General features: G+C 44.3%; 2 protein-coding genes across 5 annotated transcripts; both read left to right on the top strand.

The window, feature by feature from the left end:
- The first annotated feature begins 707 nt into the window (after nucleotides 1-707).
- On the top strand, nucleotides 708-16,686 carry LOC106582730 (sodium-coupled monocarboxylate transporter 1). 2 transcript variants are annotated; one of them, XM_045705362.1, is made up of 16 exons: nucleotides 723-835; nucleotides 1,425-1,711; nucleotides 3,036-3,101; nucleotides 3,335-3,386; nucleotides 3,696-3,763; nucleotides 4,021-4,175; nucleotides 4,298-4,438; nucleotides 4,551-4,680; nucleotides 13,469-13,557; nucleotides 13,804-13,916; nucleotides 14,162-14,229; nucleotides 14,323-14,409; nucleotides 14,639-14,832; nucleotides 15,077-15,186; nucleotides 15,379-15,464; nucleotides 15,612-16,686. In XM_045705362.1, exons 2-16 carry the CDS (start codon nucleotides 1,514-1,516, stop codon nucleotides 15,735-15,737), a joined length of 1,683 nt encoding a protein of 560 aa, XP_045561318.1. In that variant the 5' UTR covers nucleotides 723-835; nucleotides 1,425-1,513; the 3' UTR covers nucleotides 15,738-16,686. The 2 variants fall into 2 exon arrangements, with proteins under 2 accessions (XP_014021578.1, XP_045561318.1); XM_014166103.2 differs by having other exon boundaries at nucleotides 708-1,711.
- Nucleotides 16,687-17,174: 488 nt separating this feature from the next.
- si:ch211-105j21.9 (mucin-5AC) lies at nucleotides 17,175-21,670 on the top strand. Of its 3 annotated transcripts, none has more exons than XM_014166105.2 (4): nucleotides 17,175-17,328; nucleotides 19,995-20,565; nucleotides 20,673-20,828; nucleotides 21,064-21,670. In XM_014166105.2, the coding sequence occupies exons 2-4, from the start codon at nucleotides 20,010-20,012 to the stop codon at nucleotides 21,309-21,311; spliced, it is 960 nt and encodes a 319-aa protein (XP_014021580.1). In that variant the 5' UTR covers nucleotides 17,175-17,328; nucleotides 19,995-20,009; the 3' UTR covers nucleotides 21,312-21,670. The 3 variants fall into 3 exon arrangements, with proteins under 3 accessions (XP_014021580.1, XP_045561319.1, XP_014021579.1); XM_045705363.1 differs by lacking the exon at nucleotides 17,175-17,328 and adding an exon at nucleotides 18,751-18,810; XM_014166104.2 differs by lacking the exon at nucleotides 17,175-17,328 and adding an exon at nucleotides 18,804-19,083.
- Nucleotides 21,671-27,652: the final 5,982 nt, after the last annotated feature.

A 27,652-nucleotide genomic window follows, 5' to 3' on the forward strand; every position in this document is an offset into this window, starting at 1 on the left:
TGTTTTAATTTGATGTTCATGATTGTATAGAGGATTATCCCTGCATCTCATGGTCATGTAAGGTTGTAACTGAGTCCTTGAGTGATTCAGTATCCTTATTTTCCCAAAAAACGGAACATTGTCTTCTATTTCAAAAAGTGCTTGCATCCAAAATTATTTTTCCAATATACTGACTCATGCAATGGGATGGAATGACTCATCAATGGCTGATCAATGACTGCATGTGTTGTTCTATCTCACAGCTGACGTTGCTTGTCTGGAATGTCTAATCAGTCAAGTTTTAATGTCATGTTCACTGATACAGGGTTGTAACTGCATTGTAACTTCCTTTCTTGCAAGCTCTAAACCCAACAATGCAGTAATCAATATAATTGTAGTACTAAAAATAACATAAGGTAGAACAAAAACACACGAAAATGATACAAAATATAATAAAAAAGTTTGGTCTTAGAGTCCATAAATATTGCAGGAGTTCTTGATGCGGATCCCATGCTTCGACAGTTACAACAGTGTCAGGCTGACAATGCATGGTGATTTACCTCAATAATAAAACCAACAGTATATTTCTATTGAATGCTAGAGCAGCTTGCAGGCCAAACACACTTTATGAAGTCAGATATAAAGATCATTCCGTTTTACAATCTTGGAAGGCGGTGTGATGAATTCTGTATCTGTTGTCCTTGGGTGATGATTCATTAAAGTTGTATTTATGGTTAACCAGCACCAATAGTGTGTTCTTCCATGCTTTTGTCAGGACAAGGGGAGCATACAAGGAAGTCTTGCTAAACTGGAGGATGCTTTGCTAGTAGTTTTCAGCGTTGTTCAACCTCAACAAGTAAGGAAGACTTATCACATAGGAATATTGGACATTAGTTCTTGGGATTCTAGGATGTTTGTAGAAGAACATTTCTTTCCATTGTGGATGTCTATTGTAACTGTCAAATAACTGCAATAATTTCAACACTTAATCTGTATTGATACTGGCATTCCTGAGGTGCATATCTAGTTGACTGAGAATTGATGTGCTATTGGTTTGTTCTCTTGGAAAACTGAAAAACGGGTTGGCCTCAATTTTAGTAAAATTGTTTTATTTTGACATTCTTAAGAAAAATTAAATAATAATTCTCCTTTGTGAAAGTTAAATAATTCTGTAATTCATAATACATTTATTTGATCGAATTTTAAATAGGAAAAATTGTGTGCATTGGAAAGAAAGGAAATTAAATATTAGCAACATTGCCTAACAATCAACCTGTAAGATCTAAGTTACGAGCAGTGGGTGAAGGTATTTACATAGTAAAGGTGAGATAAGTGTTGGTCCCTGCCTGAGAGATCTCTTCTGGGCTCATTAACCATGACGATCGGCACAGGGGGCCCCGTGGCCTCGTTCTCAGTATGGGACTATGTGGTATTTGTGGGCACAGTCCTGGGGGCAGCTGGCATTGGCCTGTTCCAAGCCATCCGGGGCCGCAAGAACAACAACAGCGGTGAGTTCCTACTGGGGGGCCGTCAGATGACAGCGGTGCCCGTTGCCATGTCCCTCACTGCCAGCTTCATGTCTGGCATCACCGTGATCGGCACGCCAGCCGAAGCCTATCGGTTTGGGACGGACTACTGGATCTTTGCCATCTCCTATGCCATCATGTCCATCATCACCGCCGAGATCTTTGTCCCTCTCTTCTACCGCCTGGGCATCACCAGCACCTATGAGGTAAGGAGATATACCAGTGTCAGACCCACCTGGGTCAAATACATTGTACTTTTGTGACTATTCCACTGGGTCTATTGTACCGGTCAAACAGCAAGTGCAATCAACGTGGATGGAGATAAAGTGAAGAGGAATAGGGGAACTTGGGTAAGCGGTTGGGTGTAGATGAGATGATAAGATGAATCAGCAGGGAGAGGTGTAGATGAGAGGGTGATGTCTAACATGTCTATCCGTTGTAATTTAACTAATGATTCATCACTGATCCATGAAAGCAATCTAATCCAGGAGGGGTGTCTTCCTGTTACATCTGTTTCATTCAGCATATATGATAACTAAATATGTGACTAATTGCATTAAAAGTCCATACAATTATTTCCTTTGTTTTGACAAAGAAACCATTGATGACTTAATCAAAATAATGTTGAGGCTTTAGACTTGCAGATAATAATGATGATTCTAATTTGTGAAGCGCTTTTCTCAGACCCAAGGTGCAAACATTTTATAATAAATAATAATAAAAACAATCCAGAACATAGAACACAGACAACAATCAAAGCTATATACAGGTGTCGCCAGATCCAGAGGACACAATAACAGAATTTGCTGAGGTCCTTGAAAGCTTTTCTGAACAGCACAGTCTTGAGCTATGCCTTAAAGTAGGAACGAGAGTCTGCAGCCCTAATAGTGTCTGAAAGCCCTGTTTTTAGTCTACTGCGGGGGTGCTGAAGGTAGACGGACCTGGAGGAGTGAGGGGTGCATGTGGGGCAGGAGGGTAGAATGAGGTACAAGAGATACTTGGGTCCAGAGTTGTGGATAGCTTGGTAGGTGTGAACCAGGATATACTTCTGAAAAGTCTATGCATCTTTCATTTTCATCACTTCCTGATTACCCAGATAACAATTCTAGGGAGAAAGAACATTATTGTAATGTTACACGTAATGTTCCCCTAATGTTTGAGTGTCCAGTTTTCCATTAGTTAGGGGAACAATCTATGTTAACAAAGACCTTCCGAGAACCCTTTTAGCAGATTTTTATGTCAGAGTTAGGAGGAACATTCCCTTAATTTGAAACAGAACATACTCAGAACATGGTTACCATGTTCTCAGAATATACAACATTAATGTTCTAAAAACATTTCATGGGATGTTGCAAGAAAATTCACGTGTTCAGTTTTCTGAGGGTTAGTGACCTAATGAGACACTTACGGGAACGTTCTCAAACAATTTGGGAACATGTTGTTATTAGCTGGGTAGGAACAAATATTTACAAGTGTAAAAAGCCAATGAAATCAGGCCAGGTTTGACTAAAATGTTTATTTTCTCTGCAGTATCTGGAGATGCGCTTTAATAAGTTGATTCGGGTGATCGGGACATCCATGTACATCACACAAACGGTAAATATTCAGTTAACATCATGAAGATGGGATGAAAGGATAGGCAATACTTCCCTAAGGAATTGGTGGAAACAATAATATCTGTAATACTTTAACGACAAAAAATTGCCCTTCTTTTTTCCATTGCCTGTTTTTCTGAAGCCATCTGGCCATCTCAGGTAAACATTCCACCTTTATGAATGTGCATCAAGTATATGTTAACATCAATCAACTAATTGCTGTGTTTCTTTCAGGCCCTGTACACTGGTATGGTCATATATGCGCCAGCTCTCGCACTCAATCAAAGTAAGTCATATGCAAAGTACCTCTGTCATGTCCCTTATCCAAACCACAATAATATTATATGTGCGTTGATCGAGGGTCTGGCTGATTATACATCTTTAGCTAATTAAATTGGTCTATGATCTGATGATTGTGTTGTCTAATTGTTATTGAATTGATGCTATCAGCAGCTCAAAAGAGAACATGCAGATATTGTTAGGTTAAGTGATATCATACATGATTCATATGTATATAGTTTAATCTCAAGGAAACAGTTGAAGAGTATTATTTGGACATGTCATGTAAACGGGTCTGTACCTCTGTGTGTTTCAGTCACAGGGATGGACCTCTGGGGAGTGCTGGTGGCCACTGGGGTGGTGTGCATCCTCTACTGTACCCTGGTCAGTGGCTCATCTCACACTCCCAATCAGCAATCAACACCTTCCTGCTGTGACAATACACATGACCAAGGCCAGGAGTTTTTCCTGACCCCATGACATGACCATGCAAGGAAAACTCTGTGCCCTAGTTATGGGCAATTACTAGGGTCCAGGAAACACAACAGAACCTACACATGAACATACCTCTTTTGTGTACATGAGGTTACGACATACTGTACATTCCTTCCCCTGACTCCATGTTGTATTGTTGTTCTCAGGGAGGTCTGAAAGCGGTGATATGGACAGACGTGTTTCAGATGGTGATCATGTTAGCAGGTTTCGTGGCTGTCATCGCCAGGGGGGCTGTCATCCAGGGGGGCCTGGGGAAGATCTGGGACGACTGCTACCAGGGAGGCAGGCTCAGCGCGTTTGAGTAAGTATAATGTCCACAAATGTCATGCAGGGATTGAATAGCTACAATGATAAAAATGAATTACCAGCACAGTATGACTCATAGTTTACTGAGCATTTTCAATTTAATACCTTCTAATGCAGTTTTGATCCAGACCCTTTGAAGCGTCACACGTTCTGGACGATTGTGGTTGGTGGCAGTATAATGTGGGTGTCCATTTACTCCATCAACCAGTCACAGGTGCAGCGTTACATCTCTTGCAAAACCCTAACCCAAGCCAAACTGTAAGGTGCACTCCTACTTTCCACAATTTAGAACATTCATACAGGAAAAGCTGTGAAAGAAGAATAGCAATATGAGTGTTTGTTCCATGTTTGCTTTCTTTAATACCTTCAGGTCACTCTATGGGAATATAATTGGTCTCTGGTTGACTGTGAGCTTAGCAGTGTTCTCCGGCCTCACCATGTACTCCATTTACAAAGACTGTGATCCATTCACTAACGGTGATGTAGGGGCAGTTGATCAGGTAAGTAAGTGTAAGACAGCTATGGTTAATATAGCTGTCTATTTACCACCACAAACCGATGCTGGCACTAAGACTGTACTCAATAAGCTGTAAGGCCATAAGCCAACAAGAAAATGCTCTTCCAGAGGAAGGCGCTCCTAGTGGCTGGTGATTTCAATGCAGGAAAACTGAAATCCGTTTTACATAATTTCTACCAGCATGTCACCTGTGCGACTATAGGGGGAAAAAAACAACTAAAAATGATCTTTACTCACACAGACATGCATACAACGCTCTCATTCGCCCTCCATTTGGCAAATCTGACCATAACTCTGTCCTCCTGATTTCTCCTTACAAGCAAAGACTCAAACAGGAAGTACCAGTGACACGCTTAGTTCAGAAGTGGTCAGATTAAGCAGATGTTAAATTACAGGACTGTTTTGCTAGCACAGACTGGAATATGTTCCGGGATTAATCCGATGGCATTGAAGAGTTTACCACATTAATCACTGGCTTCATTACTAAGTGCACCGACGTCTTCTTCCCCAAAGTGACCTTCCATACATATCCCAACCAGAAGCCATGGACTACAGGCAATGTCCGCACTGAGATAAAGGCTAGAGCTGCCGCTTGAAAGGAGCGGGACACTAACGCGGATGCTTATAAGAAATCCTGCTACGTCCTCCAAGGAACCATCAAACAGGCAAAGCATCAAAACAGGACTAAGATCAAATTCTACTACACCGGCTCTGATGCTCATTGGATGTGGCAGGGCTTGCAAACTATCACGGATTATAAAGGGAAACATAGCCACGAGCTGCAAAGTGACAGGGGCCTACCAAATCAGGGAAATGCCTTCTATGCTCGCTGCGAGGCTAACAACACTGAACCATGCGTGAGAGCACCAGCTGTTTCGGAAGACTGTGTGATCACTTAGATTAACATTCAAAATACGGCAGGGCCAGACGGATTACCAGGACACATACTTAGAGCATGCGCTGACCAGTTGCGAAGTGTCTTCACTGACATTTTCAACCTCTCCCTGACCCAGTTTGTAATACCTACATGTTTCTAGCAGACCACCATAGTCCCTGTGCTTAAGAACGCCAAGGTAACCCATCTAAATGACCATCGCCCCTAACCACTCACATCTGTAGCCATGAAATGCTTTGAAAGGCTGGTTTTGAAATTACTCACATCAACACCATCACCCAGACACCCTGGACCCTCCAATTCGCATACTTATCCAACAGATCCAAAGATGACGCAATCTCTATTGCACTCCACACTGCCTTTTCCCACTTGGACAAAAGAACACCTATGTGAGAATGCTGTTCATTGACTACAGCTCAGCGAAGGCCGGGTCCAAGATGTCTTTAGCCGGGACCCAGCACCTCTCCTCCGGGCCATAACCCTCCCAGTCAACCAGGTACTGGAAACCTCTGCCCTGTGGTTGAACCTTCAGGAGGCGTCTCACCGTATACACTGGCTGGCCACCGATAACCCGGGGGGGAGGGATGGGCCTGGCGACAGAAGACAAAGGACAGTGAGACATGGGCTTAATCCTAGACACATGGAAGGTAGGGTGAATAAGGAGGGTACGGGGTAACACAAGATGGACAGCAGTGGAACTCAGGACTCTGGAGATGAGAAAAGGACCAATGAACCGAGGAGACAGCTTGCGGGACTCTACCCAAAGGGGCAGATCCCTAGTGGAAAGCCATACCCTCTGCCCAGTGCGGTTGCGGCGAGCTGGGGTCCGGCGACGGTCCACATGTCAACGATACCTGGAGTTGGTCTTGAGAATAGCCGCCCTGGCTCTTCTCCAGGTACGTCAACAACGGTGGAAAAACATCTGGGCCGAGGGTACGCTGACCTCCTGCTCTTGTTCCAGGAAGAGTGGAGGCTGATTCCCCTTTCGAGTGCTCCATGGGGTGAGTCCCGTGGCAGAATTGGGAAGGGTGTTCCGGGCATACTCCACCCAGACCAGTTGACGGCTCCAGGTAGTGGGGTTGGTTGAGGCCGGGCACCTTAAGGTGGTCTCCAGGTCTTGGTTGACTCGCTCTGACTGACCGTTAGTTTGGGGATGGAATCCGGATGACAGACTGTCCCATGACCCAATAAGGGTGCAGCATGGGTACCAGAACTGTGACGAGAACTGAGGACCCTGATCGAAGACCATGTCTACTGGGAGTCCATGGATCCGGAAGACATGCTGCACCATAAGCTGGGCCATCTCCTTGGTAGTTTGGGGAGAGAGATGAAATTGGCGGCCTTGGAGAACCGATCAACTACCGTCAGAATGACAGTGTTGCCATCAGAAGGAGGGAGCCAAGTGACAAAGTCCAGAGATATGAGACAAGGGACGATGAGGGACCGGTAGTGACTGAATGAGGCCAGAAGGAGCTTGCCATGGAGTCTTGTTCTGAGCACACACTGTGCATGCAGCAAAAAGGCAGAGACGTCAGGGACCATTGTTGGCCACCGTTGTCGGAGGAAGGCTAGTGTACGACGGGACCCTGGATGACAGGTCAGCCTGGAGGAATGAGCCATTTCCAGGACTGGACTGGATTAGGGACAAACAGCCGGTTAGCCGGGCCCCCTTCAGTTCCAGGCTGGGAGCGTTGTGCCTCGCGGACCAGGTTTTCAATACCCCAATCCACAGTGGCAGCAAGGCATGAGGTATGGAGAATGGTTTCAGAGGTCGAGGGTGTGGCAGAGGAACTGTATAGGCCGGAGAGGGCGTCAGGCTTCACATTCTTTGACCCTGGGTGGCAGGAGATGGTGAAGTTAAATCTGGTGAACAGGAGGGCCCACCGAGCCTGCCTGGAGTTGAGGCGCATGGCTGTACGGAGATATTCCAGGTTTGTAAGGTCGGTCCAGACCAGGAATGGCTGTTCTGCTCCTTCCAGCCAGTGCTTCCACTCTTCCAACGCCATCTTCACCGCCAGGAATTCTCGGTTGCCAACATCGTAGTTCCTTTCATCAGGATTGAGACGATGGGACTGGAAGGCACAGGGATGAAGCTTCTGGTCCTGGGCAGATCGCCGGGACAGGATGGCCCCCACTCCAAAATCCGAAGCATCTACTTCCACCACAAATTGACGCAAGGAGTCCGGATGGATGAAGATGGGTGCTGTTGTGAACCGATGCTTCAGGTCCACAAAGGCTTTGTCGACAGCTGGAGACCATTTGAACGGTACCTTGGGAGAGGTGAGTGCTGAGAGGGGGGCCGCCAGGGTGCTGTAGTCCCGAATGAAACGGCGGTTGAAGTTTGCAAACCCAAGAAACCGTTGCAACTGCACCCTGGACGTTGGTTGAGGCCAATCCACCACTGCTTTCACCTTTCCAGGATCTACCAGAACATTGCCCTCAGCAATGACATATCCCAGAAAGGTGATTGTAGAGCGGTGCAACTCACACTTCTCGGCTTTCAAGAACAGTTGGTTCTCCAGGAGGTGCTGAAGGACCTGTCTGACATGAAGAACATGTTCTTGTGCAGATCGGGAAAAAAACAGGATGTCGTCAAGGCACACGAACACAAACCGGTTTAGCATGTCCCGAAGCAAATCATTGACCAAAGCCTGGAAAACAGCTGGGGTGTTGGTGAGTCCAAATGGCATGACCTGGTACTCATAGTGTCCACTGGCTGTGTTGAGGCTGTCTTCCACTCATCCCCCTCGCATATCCCAACAAGGTGGTAGGCATTTCGAAGGTCCAACTTGGAAAATACGGTGGCCCACTGGAGAGGTTCAAACGCCGAGGAGAGGTAGGGGCTAACGATTCTTGACAGTAAGGTCATTAAGTTCCCGGTAGTCAATGCACGGATGCAGGGTCTTGTCCTTCTTCTCCACAAAGAAAACCCTGCACCGGCAGGAGATGCAGACGGACGCATGGCCCCAGTGGCCAGAGACTCCTCAATAGCTTTGGTCTCTGGTCCAGACAGAGAATACAATCAATGCCGAGGTGGTGTAGTGCCTGGGAGAAGATCAATGGCACAATCATAAGGACGGTGCGGGGGAAGGGAAGTAGCACACTTCCAGGAGATCATGGCATTCTGTGGGGATAGCAGAGACATCCACAGTCTTGCTAACATCCAGAGGAAGATGACTTGAGGAAGGCTGTGCTGCTTGAAGGCAGTGGGAATGTCAAGATGGGCTCCAACCCAGGATGGAGCTTGTGGTCCAATCAATCATCGGATTGTGCTTTTGAAGCCAGCAAAATCCCAAAACAACCGGAACATGGGGAGATGCAATGAGGAGGAACTGTATGGTCTCACTGTGGTTACCAGAAATCCGTAATTGAACGGGCACAGTACTATGGGTGACTTTCCTTATAGAGCGGCCATCCAGTGCCCTAGCATCCATGGGCACAGAGAGAGGCTGAGTGGGAATACTAAGCTCCGAAGCTATCGTGGCATCCATAAAACTTGCATCAGCCCTAGAGTCAATGAGCACTCAGAGAGACTTAGACTGAAGTTTGCAAACCCAAGAAACCGTTGCAACTGCACCCTGGACGTTGGTTGAGGCCAATCCACCACTGCTTTCACCTTTCCAGGATCTACCAGAACATTGCCCTCAGCAATGACATATCCCAGAAAGGTGATTGTAGAGCGGTGCAACTCACACTTCTCGGCTTTCAAGAACAGTTGGTTCTCCAGGAGGTGCTGAAGGACCTGTCTGACATGAAGAACATGTTCTTGTGCAGATCGGGAAAAAAACAGGATGTCGTCAAGGCACACGAACACAAACCGGTTTAGCATGTCCCGAAGCAAATCATTGACCAAAGCCTGGAAAACAGCTGGGGTGTTGGTGAGTCCAAATGGCATGACCTGGTACTCATAGTGTCCACTGGCTGTGTTGAGGCTGTCTTCCACTCATCCCCCTCGCATATCCCAACAAGGTGGTAGGCATTTCGAAGGTCCAACTTGGAAAATACGGTGGCCCACTGGAGAGGTTCAAACGCCGAGGAGAGGTAGGGGCTAACGATTCTTGACAGTAAGGTCATTAAGTTCCCGGTAGTCAATGCACGGATGCAGGGTCTTGTCCTTCTTCTCCACAAAGAAAACCCTGCACCGGCAGGAGATGCAGACGGATGCATGGCCCCAGTGGCCAGAGACTCCTCAATAGCTTTGGTCTCTGGTCCAGACAGAGAATACAATCAATGCCGAGGTGGTGTAGTGCCTGGGAGAAGGTCAATGGCACAATCATAAGGACGGTGCGGGGGAAGGGAAGTAGCACACTTCCAGGAGATCATGGCATTCTGTGGGGATAGCAGAGACATCCACAGTCTTGCTAACATCCAGAGGAAGATGACTTGAGGAAGGCTGTGCTGCTTGAAGGCAGTGGGAATGTCAAGATGGGCTCCAACCCAGGATGGAGCTTGTGGTCCAATCAATCATCGGATTGTGCTTTTGAAGCCAGCAAAATCCCAAAACAACCGGAACATGGGGAGATGCAATGAGGAGGAACTGTATGGTCTCACTGTGGTTACCAGAAATCCGTAATTGAACGGGCACAGTACTATGGGTGACTTTCCTTATAGAGCGGCCATCCAGTGCCCTAGCATCCATGGGCACAGAGAGAGGCTGAGTGGGAATACTAAGCTCCGAAGCTATCGTGGCATCCATAAAACTTGCATCAGCCCTAGAGTCAATGAGCACTCAGAGAGACTTAGACTGGTCTCCCCACAGCACAAGAGCAAAAAGGGGTGTGGGGGTGAACTCCCAGTCTGACTCACCATGGATTTTACTCACCACCATGGTGAGTAAAATCCAGAGCAAGGTAGTTGGGTGGTGAGATGTGGAGCAGGTGACAGGAGGCAGAGACAGAGCGGTAACTGCAATGAGAGGATAAATGGTGTCATGCATGGAAACAGGCACAGCAGTGTAACAGGATCTTGAATAATCATAAATGGCTAGGATCATGAACTGACTGAGCAGAGATTACAATCTGGCAGAGTGGAAGTGGCAGGACTGAGTATTTGTAGAGGTCTTGATTATGGAACGAGTTGCAGCTGGTAGGGATCTGCTCTGACTCCAGCACACCTGTCTCCAACCACGCAATCACACAGAGAGGGAGAGGGAGAGAGAGTTTACAGGGGGAGTAACTGCAGGTCAAGAAGACACAGGATGAACACCAGAGGGCGTAGGAGGAGCAGATGTGACACTGATAACCTAGCTCTTCCCAACTGCATACGCTCAGGAGTATCCAATTCACCCGTCGTAGATTCCCGAGAGTGCTCGGGTGGCTTCGAATCCTCTCGGAAGAACTGCCTTCTTAAACTTCCAGATTCCCTTGGAGGTGAACGCGCCATAGCGGGTGCATGAGTGTGTCCGAGACCAGACTTCCTCTCACTCTTGTGTTCCCTTAGGCGTCCATCAATTTTAATGGTAAGGGAGATAAGCGAGTCGAAATCGATCGGCAATTCCCGAGTAGCTAGCTCATCCTTTACCTCCTCAGATAATCTGTGCAAAAAAGTATTGGAAAGAGACTCCGGATTCGAGGCATCCTCAGCGGCTAATGTGCGGAAATCAACCGCGTAGTCTGCCACACTATGGGAGTTTTGACGTAAGTCAAGCAGTTTACTGGCCGCCTTCCTCCCGGAAACAGGAGACTCAAATACCTTTCTCACTTCTGCCATGAATTCCTCCAGATGACCACAAATGTCAGATTGTTGCTCCCAAACTGCCGTAGCCCAGGAGATCGCCCTTCCCGACATTAGCGTAATAATATACACTATCTTCGATCTGTCTGAAGGAAACAAAGATCGCTGTAGCTCAGAAATAAGCGAGCACTGAGAATGAAAACCCCGGCAGGTACCAGGATTCCCAGAATATAGCTCTGGAGGAGGTAAGCGGGGTTCTCAGGGAGCCGGGATAGGCTGTACAAACTCACCACAGATAGGGGAAAAATTACTGGGTGATTTGGGTTTAGCCTCTAAGCTAACTCCCTGATTTGCTCCATAATAGCCTTTAACCCATGGTCGTGGCATTCCGTCAAGGACCTGAGCCCTTCCAAAAGGCCAACTCCTCATGTCTCCTAATGGTGACTCCCTACGGGGAGACAGTGTGGCAGAGCTGGTCCAAGTCTGCTGGGTCTGTCATGGCCAGTTCGTACTATCAAGGCACAAGGCGAGACCCAGATGCAGACACAGGAGGCAGATGGTTGGAGTCTTACACTGTTTAATAATCCAAAGGGGTAGGCAAGAGAATGGTTGTGGACAGGCAAAAAGGTTAAAACCAGATCAGAGTCCAGGAGGTACAGAGTGGCAGACAGGCTCGTGGTCATGGCAGGCAGAATGGTCAGGCAGGCGGGTACAGAGTCCAGAAACAGGCAAGGCTCAGAACCGAGAGGACTAGGAAAAGGAGAATAGTAAAAATGAGTATGAAAAGAACACGCTGGTTGACTTGACTAAACATACAAGACGAACTGGCACAGAGAGACAGGAAACACAGGGATAAATACACTGGGGAAAATAAGCGACACCTGGAGGAGGTGGAGACAATCACAGGAACAGGTGAAACAGATCAGGGCGTGACAGCATTACCACTTCGTATGGCAACTGTTTGGCATCCAACCGCAAGGCGCTACATAGGGAAGTGCGTATGGCCCAGTATATCACTGGGGTCGAGCTCCCTGCCATCCAGGACCTTTATACCTGTCGGTTTCAGAGGATGACCCCAAAAATTGTCCAAGACTCCAGCCACCCAAGCCCCAGACTGCTCTCTCTGACACTGAACAGATCTGCCCCAAGCCATAAGACTAAACAAGACTGCTAAATAGCTAATCAAATTGCTACCCTTTTGACCCTCTCTTTCACTGACTCTATGCATGTACACTGGACTCTACCCACACTCACACATACTTCCACTGACACCCCAACACACACACACACACACACACACACACACACACACACACACACACACACACACACACACACACACACACACACACACACACACACACACACACACACACACACACACACACACACACACACACACTCACCCCATACGCAGCTGCTAGTCACTTTACCCCTACCTATATGTACAGTACACAACTACCTCAATTACCTCATACCCCTGCACATCGACTCAGTACTGGTACTCCCTGTATATATCCATGTTATTTTCTACTCCCTATATATAGCCATGTTATTTTCTACTCCCTATATAAAGCACTGTTATTTTCTACTCCCTATATATAGCCATGTTATTTTCTACTCCCTATATATAGCCATGTTATTTTCTACCCCCTATATAAAGCACTGTAATTTTCTACTCCTTATATATAGCCATGTTATTTTCTACTCCCTATATAAAGCACTGTTATTTTCTACTCCCTATATATAGCCATGTTATTTTCTACTCCCTATATAAAGCACTGTTATTTTCTACTCCCTATATATAGCCATGTTAATTTCTACTCCCTACATAAAGCCATGTTATTTTCTACTCCCTATATATAGCCATGTTATTTTCTACTCCCTATATATAGCCATGTTATTTTCTACTCTCTATATATAGCCATGTTATGTTCTACTCCCTATATATAGCCATGTTATTTTCTACTCCCTATATATAGCCATGCTATTCACTGTGTCACCATTTTTTTTCTTATTATTTTTAACTCTGCATTGTTGGAAAAGGACCCATAAGTAAACATTTCATTGTTACTCTACACCTGTTGTCTACAAAGCATGTGACAAATAAAATGTGATTTGATTTGAATTTGATTTGACTACGGCAGTGTTATGAAATTTTGAAACTGACCGGTGTGTGTGTGTGTGTGTTTGTGTAAACAAGCTGCTTCCTTACCTGGTGATGGACACTCTGGCAGCCTATCCTGGAGTCCCTGGATTGTTTGTGTCTGCAGCATACAGTGGTACCCTAAGGTGAGTATACTCCAAGGGGAACCCAAATAGAGAAGGTTTGGTCACACATATTTTCTAGGTGGAAAAGGTCTAGATGGATATTTAAATTGATTGGCATAGTAACACAACCCCACCTCACGACCCCCTACCCCGTCCTGGGTCCAAACACAAGCGGTATTCCACTACTAACCTATCAATGAATGTGTTTAACTATGAATTCCCTGCAGACAAAGGACATTATTTCTCTTCTCCTCGTGTCTGTTTCAGTACTGTGTCCTCCAGCATCAATGCGCTGGTGGCTGTCACTGTGGAGGACTTCGTCAGGCCAGTGTGCAAGAACCTGACAGATAAACAGGTGTCCTGGATCAACATGGGCCTCAGTGAGTTTCACACAAAACAATAACCATCTGACAAAATGTCATGACCGCCACAGCCCTATGTAAGACTAACAAAATGATATGTGGGTTCATTCAAATAATAATGTGATACAAATATAGAAGGTCAGTTAGAATTTTTCTTTAGTATGTACATTATATCTTGTTACTTTACATGTAAATATATTCTTAATCATCATATGTTCATCATATGTTTTTCGGATATTTAATTATCTTTGGACATATTCCAGGTGTTTTCTTCGGGTTTTTGTGCATTGGGATGGCTGCAATAGCTTCACTGATGGGAAGCATTTTGCAGGTAGGAAAACAATCAGATGTGGCTCTGTAGCACCACCTGCTGTCTGGTAGTCATCCCCTCCACTTTATGTTTCTAACAGTTGTCTCTTTTCAGGCAGCACTGTCCATATTTGGAATGATAAGTGGACCTCTTCTTGGACTTTACGTACTAGGCATGTTCTGGCGCACAGCAAACTCAACAGTAGGTATCCCCAATCTTATTCATATCAATGTCATCATTCATACGTAAAGACGGATTAACTCATTATTCAAAGAGAAATGAACATCTGTAAATACTATAAAAGTCCTGACATACAAATCAATATTTTGTTGTTAAATACAACAATGTTAAACGTTAGACAATATAAAAATGTATGTAATGTATCTCTATAGGTAAGACAGTACTGAGACTGCTTCCTTATGCCTTGCAGGGGGGACTCACAGGATTGATAGTGGGCCTTGTTATTACCCTGTGGGTAGGGATTGGAGCGCAGATATACCCACCCTTAGCTGATAAGACCAACCCCCTGCCAATCAGTGTGGCAGGCTGTAACCGCACACAGGACCTGAACTACACCACCCTGGCCCCATGGACCATGGCAGTAACACTGACCCCTCTGCCTGAGTGAGTTACTCACAGTCACTTTATAACCACTGTCTCCAAAGTCACCCTATTCCCCATAGTGTACTTACTACCTTTGACCAGTCCTATGGTGCTTATAGTTATGGGTTAGCAGCCTTGTTAAACCAGCCTGATCTTGCCAGCTTACATTCTGTTTCATTGAAAGGAATCTGATTTCACGGGGCTAATATGTTAGGGGGGCTGAGATAAAGTTGCTCAGGTATGACTCTTTCTCTTGTTGTTACAGTGACCGGCCAGCTCTGGCAGACTCATGGTACTCCCTGTCCTACTTGTACTTCTGTCTCCTGGGCACTCTGGTGACTGTGACCGTGGGCCTGGTGGTAAGCGCGATCACAGGTGAGGACACCTCCTTTAGCGCTAACCCTAACAGCATAGTGCATGTTATGAGTTATGTTTGACATCATGACCTGACGAGGAGTTTGGTTTCGGAAAAACTCCTTGCCCTAAGCATAATGACTTAGGCTCGTTCAAATTGATATCGTATGCATTTAGTTAAGCCAGACATCTCCCTGTGTTGTGTCTTTCCAGGTGGCTGCAAGCAGGATAATCTACGCTTGGATCTCTTTGTAAGGAGAAGTGATCTATTCTGCGCTGGCTGTGGCAAGGACTCAGAGGTAAAGCCTCATCCTCCAACCCTCTCTCTCTCTCTCTCTTTCTCTCATACTGTAGGCCTACATCTGAATTGAATGTTCTGTGGCTGTGTCTATCTCTGTGTGTGTTAATAACTGGCTCCTGGTGTGGTCTTTGTGTGTCTTCCACAGGCATTAGACCCTGAGATAAATGAAAAGGCTGGGTCAGAGCTGAAGAATGGATCAAACAACGCTGGATTCAAAGACTCTCAGTTTAACATTGTGGATAAGGATGTGGAGAAGGTCACTAAAATGTGACGCTGCCACCAAGCTAAATACACTCTGTCAACTGGAGTGCTCCAAGAGAACGATTTGTCCGCTCACATTTCCATTCTAGTTTTATTGTAATGAAATTCATTGCTAAGAAAAGGAAGCCCAAGTGTGTAATTACGCAGATGAAGTCTCTAATCAGCAAATGTGTGTGTGAAGAACAAGAACACAAGAACAAAGGACTAGCATTACTAACCCCATATTCAACAGGGTCAATATGAACCGTGGGTCTGACAAAACATACATGTTATTTTTATGTATTTATTTTTGCTCAGTTGGGCTTTCAATTTATCGCTGTCGAGAGTTGTAATAGTAGAGAATGCACAAGGCACCAATTCAAAATGTGTTAGTGTATGGGCAGTTTTCCTCTTGCTATGTCACTCACTGACAGACTTTAAAGAGCTATTTATAACCTGTCAAAAATGTCCAGTTGATCAACTAGGTAGCCTATGGTAGCTAGGTAGGTATGTTAGGCTAACCAGCTATCTAAATCTTGTAGTTATCATGGCCAGATTAATTGACCAGGGGCCTCAACCCCTCCATTGTTTTTGTTGAGTCACTAAAGTATCATGTGAACACACATATGACATGGCAAAATGTCTATAATTGGAGGAAATTAGCTTTAAAACTGCAACAACAACAAAAATAAATCGCCAACAAGAGGGGTGTGAACAGTTTGGGGTCGATGGATTGTGAGGTGGGGGTTTATGACTTTTCAACATTGTGTTAAGATTATAGATAAAATACATTTAATTAAAAATACATAAATTAAAATATACATCTAACATACTTGTAACTACAAATAATGGACTTATAATATGAGCATATGCAGTTGATATGTAATCATGTTTATTTTGTGTTTTACAGCCCTTTAGGCTGATACAATACATTTGACTGTATATTCATGTTGTGGCTATAAATATTGTGCTGACATGTATACCGAGTTAGCGTGCTGTGATTGTTCTTTTTGGGATTTCTTTCATTGTCAAGTTGTTTTCATAAACCTGCTTGGTTCAGGGCAATGAGCTAGACACAAATGCACGCTTATTTCTAAACAGGTTTGGAGTGCAACAGTTATACTGTATCTTGTATGCATCACATGCATCTTTACCGAGGTGACCATATTCATTAACCACAAACAACTGTACGCTACTAACATACTACTTCAATTTGTTTTCGTGGGGCAAATACCCAGGGTCACATACAGTTAACATGCAGTAGACAAAGCGATTTGTGCAGCCTACCATACACAAACATCCAAAAAGGTAGAGAAAACATTTTCTTCCTTTCTTACCTCTCCGGAACACTGGTTTAAATAATAACTTAAAGATAACGTATCTGCAAAAAGTTCTGATTTGTTGACTGTAAGCCTACATGTAAAGAGTTTTTCTGACTAATGACCAGGTCTCCTTGCCAACCAGCAGACAATAAAGGAAGTGAACACAGAAGAGGACCGCCCACTTCACATTTCACTGGGCCATGAAAGCAAGCCTTCTGCTCTCTGCGGTCTGTAGGGAGTGAAGAACAAAGCAATAAACCAAGTTCCTGGTTTCACGCTCATGGGTGCTGGCTGTGTAAGGTGAGCTAAAACTATTTTCTGAATGTTGACTGTGAAAATAAAATGGTAGGGTATAGGGAAGGCCAAAAACACAGTCGAAAGATAGCATGTTAATTAAACACCATATGTGCTTAATATTTCAGTTGCCCTCTACTTAGTTTCAGAAGGCAGGTGCATTGGTATTGTTCCGGTTCCAACCACATTTTTACGGATGTTCTCGCAGGTGCAGCGAAATGCTTATGTTTCTAGCTTCGACAGTGCAGTATACATAACACTAATTTAAATGAAGAAATATCAGAACGAGCAATGTCAAAGACCAGAATATATATATCACTACTGTTTATAATATATATACACTACTGTTCAAAAGTTTGGGGTCACTTAGAAATGTCCTTGATTTTTAAAGAAAAGCTCATTTTTTGTCCATTAAAATAACATAAAGTTGATCAGAAATACAGTATAGACATTGTTAATGTTGTAAATGACTATTGTAGCTGGAAACGACGGATTTTTTTTATGGAATATCTACATAGGCGTAGAGAGGCCCATTATCAGCAACCATTACTCCTGTGTTCCAATGACAGACGCCTCACAAGTCCTCAACTGGTAGCTTCATTAAATAGTACCCGCAAAACACCAGTCTCAACGTCAACAGTGAAGAGACAATTCCAGGATGCTGGCCTTCTAGGCAGAGTTGCAAAGAAAACGCCATATCTCTGTCCAGTGTCTGTGTTATTTTGCCCATTTTAATCTTTTCTTTTTATTGGCTAATCTGAGATATGTCTTTTTCTTTGCATCTCTGCCTAGAAGGCCAGCATCCCAGAGTCGCCTCTTCACTGTTGATGTTGAGACTGGTATTTATGTATATAATGGTGTGTATGGGCAGTATATGAATAGGAAAGGTGTGTGCATCAGTAGTTATATAGGATGAGCCTTGACTGGAATACAGTGTATACATATGAAGTAGGTAAAACGGTATGTAGACATTATTGAAGTACCCAGTGTTCAATGCCTATGTACGTAGGGCAACAGTCACTAAGGTGAAGGGTTGGTGGTAGCCGGCTAGTAACAGTGACTAAGTTCAGGGCAGGGTACTGGGCAGAGGCCGGCTAGTGGTGATAGAAGCCGTTTTTTAGTCTCTATGCCCCAGCTTTGATGCACCTGTACTGTCTCCGTCTTCTAGATGGTAGTTTTTTTATATACTGTAGGCTCTCGTTTCGTTATTATGATGTTAATTCTTTAGTGGGCTGAAATAGGTGCGATTCTGCCTACCTCGGTCAAATACACATGTGCTGTAACATTTTGCTAATACAAAGGCTACTATACACAGCAGGCCTACCTGAATACAATGACAAAACATGCGTCGTGACCAACGTTTCCTCTCAACTACACGCGCGCCAAAACCCGTGACTGCTGCGCAGATCCCCTCGGACTACTGCGCAGAAGCAGTCCACCGAGAGAAGAACGAAATTGAACTTCGCTCAACTTTCTAGAGTTTTCCATGTTAGTTAACACTATCAGCGTTCGCTTTACTGTGGAAATTGTGATCGAATCAACGCAATATTAGCCACCTTCAATGCAACATACCGAAACAAAACGAACAATGCAAGAGATTGCATTGTAGGCAGAACGCATCAGAGTATAATTCTTTCATTGACAGGCATGGTCTCATCCCGTAAACTACACAGACCGGTGCAGTAAGCCTATATGCAAATAGACCATTGCCATATATGGATCCGTGCCATTTGCTTTGATCTGGACTTTACAGCTGTGGTCGTGAGTAGATGTGCTTCTTTTGCGATTAAAGCAAGAGCTGCATGTGGCCACCTGTGCACATTTTGTTCATATCCTTTGCTAGTTTGTTATTAACACAATTGTACCTTTCTAGACATTTTTGAAAAGTGAGTCAGCTAAAGAGCTTTTTTTATGTGTTAAAGGTCGTGTTGTATTTTGACACTGGCTTGAATAAGCTAAGTAGCCAGTAGGCAGATGGTAGCATAATTTGTCTGATTCTCTGTAATAATGGTATGGGAATAATAATACATTTTATTTTGTAAAGTGGTTTCTTGCATCAAACAACTCCATTTTCAGTCACCTCCTTGTCTGAAGGACAAGTGGATAAACAGGTTAATGTCGAGCCCTGCTTGTTTTTTTTTCTTCTTCAAAAGCCTCATGTAGGCCTACATTGAAAACCACACATTGGCTGCTACTGTAGGCTGAATGATAGAACAGCTATTTACATGTTAAAATGTTATGGGATGCATTTTGTCCATTGTTTTTGATGGTAGGCCACTCTGGTAGGCCTACATTGTGATCAAATAGCCACAGCAGCCTACTTGGCCACTGTTAACACTGTAACTTAAAGCGGGTACAGCCTCAGTGGTCACAGTAAACGCGCGCTGGAAGTTGCACAGAATTTTCACAACGTTCAAGTTTGCGCTCAGCAGACCAGAAATTTGCTCAATGCCAAAAACATTGCAAGAGAACATTGGTTGTGACTCATATGTATGGTATCCTTTGGGACTGTGAAGAAATAGGACAAGTACAGGCTTGTGTTGTTTCTATATTAGAACACACAGCCTGAGGGACTTTAAGATATGGTTGGTCAGCACTGTATATACACAGCTGTTTTTGTTTTTACATTTGGATCCTTATAATACATGTTTTTATTATGTTGTTCACTATAGGACCAAAGAGAAAACATGATGGCCATTGATCACAGACTTTCTCTACCCCTGGCAAGTTTTATTTTGGCCATTTCCTTGACTACAACTACAACAAGCTCTTCTGAGAGAGGAAATAATGCCACTGCCACAAATATCCATTTGGTTACGGCAATCACAGAGACAATGGCTCCAAACCAGACCTACACCACTGCCATGTCAACTCCTTCAAATGTCACTGTTGACGGTGCTCTCTCTACTACAAGTTACCATAACTCAAGTCAGAACAGCACTGGAACAACAACTCACAATGCTGTGCAGGACAACTCAACAACCACAACAGCACTGGCTGAGAGCTCAAACACAACCACTGAGTCAACACCATCAACTTTGGCCCCTACAGCTAATGCTACATCAGCAGACGTGACAGTCCCAGGTATTGTCACCTCCACTCCACCAACCACCCAAGCAGCCAAGACCACTGATAACCAAAACAGTACATCAAATATCCCACCACAACAATCCACTAAGAATCTTCCTCAAACCACCAATACCGCCACGTCGATGACAACAGCAACACATAATGTGACACAAGGTAACTGCTGCTGGTTGATATGTCTGTCTTTAAAGATGATTATTTATTATACAACAAAAATGTAAGTGAATTTCAATTATTCACATCTTTCCTGGTTTATTCAACAGGTTTTGGACTAGACAATTCAGAAAAATTCATGACGGTTTTCTTCAGTGTTGTGCTTGGGGTGTTTGTTTTGGGAATATTTATGTACACGTTGAATAGATGGAACCAGATGAGGCAATACTCACATCGACCTCTCTATAACAACTCTGAGGCCGAAGGTAAGAGAATTCATATATTATGTTCTCATAAAATCTTTTGTCAATATCTCAAATTGATTTTGTCATTCTCACTAAAATGTAGACACATTGCCAGTGCATGCAGGCTCTAATTGAATGTTATATTCATTTCATTCTTGTGTAATACATTATTATATATTGTATTACAGCTGACACATTTGTGCCACTGTAGTGAATGTTACATTAGTTCTTACAACTCTACTCAATGCATTTTCAGTGGGTGAATCCCTCGCAGCAGACGACACACTTGTAATTTCAGGAGGACTCTACGATGGTTCACAAATCTATAATCCAACTATGACAACTACTGACATGACGGAGGATGAGTTCAATTTTGATAACCGTCCACACGTGTCCCAGCCGTCAGAGTTCCGACTGGAGTTCTTAACTGAAGAACGAGAGAGCTCCCCAGGCTATGAGGCCTCTACCTTTCATACTTTTCAGTCAATTGATGATGATTTTTAATGTCAAATCTAGCTTCTTCTTTTTTTTACTCCAGTTTGTAAATAATGTCAAAACTAGCCAATAGGCTTTTTTTAACATCACTTTAACAATTGCATTGTTTATACAGTTGAAGTCGGAAGTTTACATACACTTAGTTTGGAGTCATTAAAACTTGTTTTTCAACCACTCCACAAATTCCTTGTTAACAAACTATAGTTTTGGCAAGTTGGTTAGGACATCTACTTTGTGCATGACACAAGTAATTTTTCCAATAATTGTTTACAGACAGATTATTTCACTTATAATTCACTGTATCATAATTCCAGTGAGTCAGAAGTTTACATACACTAAGTTGACTGTGCCTTTAAACAGCGTGGAAAATTCCAGAAAAAGATGTCATGGCTTTAGAAGCTTCTGATAGGCTAATTGACATTTGAGTCAATTGGAGGTGTACCTGCGGATGTATTTCAAGGCCTACCTTCAAACTCAGTGCCTCTTTGCTTAACATCATGGGAAATTTAAAAGAAATAGGCCAAGACCTCAGACAAAAATTGTAGACCTCCACAAGTCTGGTTCATCCTTGGGAGCAATTTCCAAATGCCTGGAGGTACCATGTTCATCTGTACAAACAATAGTATGCAAGTATAAACACCATGGGACCACGCCGCCGTCATACCGCTCAAGAAGGAGACGCGTTCTGTCACCTAGAGATGAATGTACTTTGGTGCGAAAAGTGCAAATCAATTCCAGAACAACAGCAAAGGACCTTGTGAAGATGCTGGAGGAAACAGGGTCAAAAGTATCTATATCCACAGTAAAACGAGTCCTATATCAACATAACCTGAAAGGCCACCCAGCAAGGAAGAAGCCACTGCTCCGAAACCACAATAAACTACGGTTTGCATCATTATGTTTGGAGGAAAAAGGGGGACGCTTGCAAGCCGAAGAACACCATCCGTGAAGCACGGGGGTGGCAGCACCATGTTGTGGGGGTGCTTTGCTGCAGGAGGGACTGGTGCACTTCACAAAATAGATGGCATCATGAGGGAGGAAATTTATGTGGATATATTGAAGCAACATCAAGACATCAGTCAGGAAGTTAAAGCTTGGTCGCAAATGGGTCTTCCAAATGGACAATGACCCCAAGCATACTTCCAAAGTTGTGGAAAAATGGCTTAAGGACAACAAAGTCAAGGTATTGGAGTGGCTATCACAAAGCCCTGACCTCAGTCCTATAGAACATTTGTGGGCAGAACTGAAAAAGCGTGTGTGAGCAAGGAGGCCTACAAACCTGACTCAGTTACACTAGCTCTGTCAGGAGGAATGCGGCAAAATTCACCCAACTTATTGTTGGAAGCTTGTGGAAGGCTACCCGAAACGTTTGACCCAAGTTAAACAATTTAAAGGCAATGCTACCAAATACTAATTGAGTGTATGTAAACTTCTAACCCACTGGGAATGTGATGAAAGAAATAAAATCTGAAAGAAATAATTCTCTCTACTTTTATTCTGACATTTCACATTCTTAAAATAAAGTGGTGGTCCTAAGTGACCTAAGACAGGGAATTTTTACTAGGACTAAATGTCAGGAATTGTGAAAAACTGAGTTTAAATGTATTTGGCTAAGGTGTATGTGAACTTCCAACTTCAACTATATTTTGTATGTATATTATTTGTATTTTTTCTTCTTAGTACTTTTTTCACCCTACCATTCCATCCCTACCCTAATTGGATTCAGCTAATGGACAACAATACTTATACCGCGACTTACAGTTATTTCGCTCTATGATACCTGTAGTTAAATAATTATACATATATTCCTAACTTCCTCTTTCTTCAAGTGTTGGATTTTCACCCACAGCGCAATCCATTATTCATTCTGATCTTAACTCCAACCCTCCGATGTCCACAGATTAACCCATCTTTCCCAGTATAATGCAATTTTTCTATTTCCTTTTACAATACATCCCTTCATTTTACTATGATGTCTTACGAGGGTCCTGAACTTCCCTAATTGTAAGATTTCTACCAATATTGCCCTAAAATGTATACTTTACCTAGGAGTATAATGATATTTCGCATTGACTGATTGTGGGTTTTCAGATCCCCTAACAATGCAGGTTGCAGGTCCTGCTGAACACAAACATTAAGATTGAACAACCATTCCTGGACCTGACTCCAAAATCGAGCCACCAATGGACTGTACCATAAAATATGTTCTATTGATTCTGTTTCCTCATGACAGTCTGCACAAGGCTGACTGTTCAATGCCCAATATATTGGGCATTCATTTTGTAGCAAGTATTTTATATTATAGCTTAAATTTAAAAGAATTGATTGAAGTGTCAATTGTTGTTTTATATATCAATTCATAGACCCGAGGCCAAGGTATTGAGACATCAAAAGCATGTTCTCAACTGACTTGAATTTTATGCGGTATTACTGTCAAACACTTTGACTGATACATTTTTCGATTTATACTGCTCATTTTAAGCCATTTATGATTTTTAATGGGTGGCAGACAGATTAATTCTTTAATATCTTCAAAAAGTAATGGTCTCTTCCAATTGACATAGACTGACCAGGTGAATCCAGGTTAAAGTATGATCCCTTACTAATGTCACCGGTTAAATCCACTTCAATCAGTGTAGATAAACGTTACAGCCTTATACTAAAATGGATTAAATATGTTTTTTTCCACATCAATGTACACACCAAACCCCATAATGACAAAGTGAAAAAAGGTTTTTAGAAATGTTTGCAAATGTATTCAAAATAATAAACAGAAATACCTTATTTACATAAGTGTTCAGCCTCTTTGCTATGAGACTCAAAATTGAGCTCAGGTGCATCCTGTTTCCATTGATCATCCTTGAGATGTTTCTACAACTTGACTGGAGTCCACCTGTGGTATGTTAAATTGATTGGACATGATTTGGAAATGTACAAACCTCTCTATTTTATGTCCCATAGTTGACAGTGCATGACAGAGCAAAAACCAAGCCATGATGTCGAAAGGAATTGTCCGTCGAGCTCTGAGACAGGATTGTGTCCAGGCACAGATCTGCAGCATTGAAGGTGCCCAAGAACACAGTGGCCTCCATCATTTTTAAATGGAAGAAGTTTGGAACCACCAAGGCTCTTCCTAGAGCTGGCCGCCTGGCCAAACTAAGCAATCAGGGGAGAAGGGCCTAGAAGGACAACCGTCTATGCAGCACTTCACCAATCAGGCCAATCATTGGCCAGACGGAAGCCACTCCTCACTAAAAGGCACATGACAGCACACTTTGAGTTTGCCAAAAGGCACCTAAAGGACTCTCAGACCATGAGAAACAAGATTATCTGGTCAGATGAAACCAATATTAAACTCTTAGGCCTGAATGCAAGCGTCATGTCTGGAAGAAACCAGGCACCGCTCATCACCTGGCCAATACTATCCCTACGGTGAAGCATGGTGGTGGCAGCATCATGCTGTGGGGATATTTTTCAGCTGCAGGGAGACTAGTCAGGTTCAAGGGAAAGATGAATAAATGAATGATGGCCTCCACAATCACCCGACCTCAACCCAATTGAGATGGGATGAGTTGGACCACAGAATGAAAGAAATGAAATAAAAGCAGCAAACAAGTGCTCAGCATATGTGGTAACTCCTTGAAGACTGTTGGAAAAGCATTCCTCAATTAGCTGGTTGAGAGAATGCCAATAGTGCGCAAAGCTGTCATCAAGGCAAAGGGTGGCTACTTCGAAGAATCTCAAATATAAAATATATTTTTAACACTTTTGTGGTTACTACATGATTACATATGTGTTATTTCAGTGTTGATGTCTTAAATGTTATTCTACAACTTAGAAAATAGTAAAAATTAAGAAAAACCCTTGAATGAGTAGGTATGTCCAAACTTTTGACTGGTACAGTATATAATAACAAAATATATATGTGGGGGATTGGAAATGATGTAGACAATTACATTGATGGAAGCCACAATCTATCTGCAATATTAAAGTTGATTTACCCGCTACATTTTTTAAATAAATTGGCACCTCAGGGGTTTGGGGTGTATGGCCAAGGGCTGTATCCAGGCACACCTCATTGTGTCGTGCATAAGAAATGCCCTTAGCTGTGGTATATTGGCAGTGGTGTAATGTAAAGATACTTTAAAGTGCTACTTAAGTCGTTTTTTGGGGGTATCTGTACTTTACTATTCACATTATTGACTATTACTTCATTACATTACTGTCAAGACTTCCGCCGAAGTCGGTCCCTCTCCTTGTTCGGGCTGCATTCGGCGGTCGACATCACCAGTCTTCTAGCCATCGCCGATCCACTTTTAATTTTTAATTTGTTTTGTCTTTGTTTTCTACACACCTGGTTTCTATTCCCCAATTACATGTTCATTATTTAACCCTCTGTTTCCCACATGTTAAGGTGTGTGTTTATTGATTGTTCATGACGGTACTTGTCGGCTGGTTATGTTTGCCGGGGTATGTATTTACGCCCGTTATTTTTGAGTGACCGGTATTTCTCCGCACCTTTAGTATTGTCTGTATACTGGTGCTGTCGTGGAATTAAATACCTTGTACAGTCATTTCTGCTCTCCTGCACCTGATTCACTGCACCAGTTACCCACCGCCTGACAGAAACACGCACCTGACAGAAACACGCGTCTCACTGTTCAAAGAAACCTACTATTAAAATTATAGATTGATCATTTCTTTGTAAGTGGGCAAACGTACAAAATCAGCAGGGGATCAAATACTTTTTTCCTCCACTGTATATTGATGACATTCTGATATACTCCGCTACACGCGCCAAGCATGTGTCCCTGGTGCGCAGGGTGCTTGGTCGACTGTTGGAGCATGACCTGTACGTCAAGGCTGAGAAATGTCTGTTCTTTAAACAGTCCGTCTCCTTCCTAGGGTACCACATTTCCACTTCAGGGGTGGAGATGGAGAGTGACCGCATTTCAGCCGTGCGTAATTGGCCGACTCCCACCAAGGTAAAGGAAGTGCAGCAGTTTCTAGGGTTTGCCAACTACTACCGACGGTTTATCTGGGGCTTTGGTCAGGAAGCGGCTCCCATTACCTCACTGCTGAAGGGGGGACCGGTGCGTTTGCAGTGGTTGGCTGAGGCGGACAGGGCTTTTTGTCACCTGAGGGCTCTGTTTACCTCGGCTCCCATGCTGGCTCATCCGGATCCCTCTTTGGCATTCATAGTGGAGGTGGACGCGTCTGAGGCTGGGATAGGAGCCGTGCTCTCTCAGCGCTCGGGTACGCCACCGCAATCTGGAATACATCCGGGAGGCGAGGAGCATGAAGGCAGACGCGCTGTCCCGGCTGTATGACACAGAGGAGCGGCCCATGGATCCCACTCCCATACTCCCGGCCTCCTGCCTGGTGGCGCCGGTAGTGTGGGAGCTGGACGCGGGCATTGTGTGCAGAGCGCGCTCCCCTCCAGTGTCCCGCTGGGTGTCTGTACGTTCCGTCTGCTGTCCATGACCGGCTGATCTATTGGGCCCACACGTCACCCTCCTCTGGTCATCCAAGCATTGGTCGGACGGTGCGCTGTCTGAGCGGGAAGTAATGGTGGCCCACTTCGTCTAAGGACGTGAGGGTTTACGTTTCCTCCTGCTCGGTGTGCGCCCAATGTAAGGCTCCTAGGCACCTGCCCAGAGGTAAGTTACACCCCTTACCCATTCCACAGCAGCCATGGTCACACCTGTCGATCGATTTCCTAACCGATCTTCCTCCATCACAGGGAAACACCACGATCCTGGTCGTTGTGGGATCGTTTCTCTAAGTCCTGCCGTCTCCTCCCTCTGGTCTCCCTACGGCCCTACAGACTGCGGAGGCCTTGTTTACGCATGTCTTCCGGCACTACGGGGTACCTGAGGATTTAGTGTCTGATCGGGGTCCCCAGTTCACTTCGAGGGTCTGGAAGGCGTTCATGGAACGTCTGGGGGTCTCGATCAGCCTTACCTCAGGGTTTCATCCAGAGAGTAACGGGCAGGTGGAGAGAGTTAACCAGGATGTGGGTAGGTTTCTGAGGTCCTATTGCCAGGACCGGCCAGGGGAGTGGGCAGCGTTCGTACCCTGGGCAGAGATGGCCCAGAACTCGCTCCGCCACTCCTCCACTAACCTCACCCCCTTCCAGTGTGTATTGGGGTATCAGCCGGTTCTGGCTCCTTGGCATCAGAGTCAGATCGAGGCTCTTGTGGTGGACGACTGGTTCCAGCGCGCGGAGGAGACATGGGACGCCGCCCATGTTCATCTTCAGCGCGCCGTGCTGCGCCAGAAAGTTGGCGCAGACCGTCACCGTAGTGAGACCCCGGTGTTTGCACCGGGAGACCGGTCTGGCTCTCGAC

Source organism: Salmo salar, chromosome ssa22 (genome assembly GCF_905237065.1).
Source record: "Salmo salar chromosome ssa22, Ssal_v3.1, whole genome shotgun sequence".
NCBI classification, from domain to species: domain Eukaryota; kingdom Metazoa; phylum Chordata; class Actinopteri; order Salmoniformes; family Salmonidae; genus Salmo; species Salmo salar.

What these genes read in the sequence shown, in the direction of transcription:
- LOC106582730 (XM_014166103.2), top strand. Translation starts at nt 1,355, where the DNA reads ATGACGATCGGCACAGGGGGCCCCGTGGCCTCGTTCTCAGTATGGGAC. An exon ending in GCATACAGTGGTACCCTAAG is followed by an intron (nt 13,558 to 13,803) that starts GTGAGTATACTC and finishes TGTCTGTTTCAG; the next exon opens with TACTGTGTCCTCCAGCATCA. An exon ending in GCTGTGGCAAGGACTCAGAG is followed by an intron (nt 15,465 to 15,611) that starts GTAAAGCCTCAT and finishes TGTCTTCCACAG; the next exon opens with GCATTAGACCCTGAGATAAA.
- si:ch211-105j21.9 (XM_014166104.2), top strand. Translation starts at nt 19,015, where the DNA reads ATGCAAATAGACCATTGCCATATATGGATCCGTGCCATTTGCTTTGAT. An exon ending in TGGACTTTACAGCTGTGGTC is followed by an intron (nt 19,084 to 19,994) that starts GTGAGTAGATGT and finishes TGTTCACTATAG; the next exon opens with GACCAAAGAGAAAACATGAT. An exon ending in AACACATAATGTGACACAAG is followed by an intron (nt 20,566 to 20,672) that starts GTAACTGCTGCT and finishes TTTATTCAACAG; the next exon opens with GTTTTGGACTAGACAATTCA.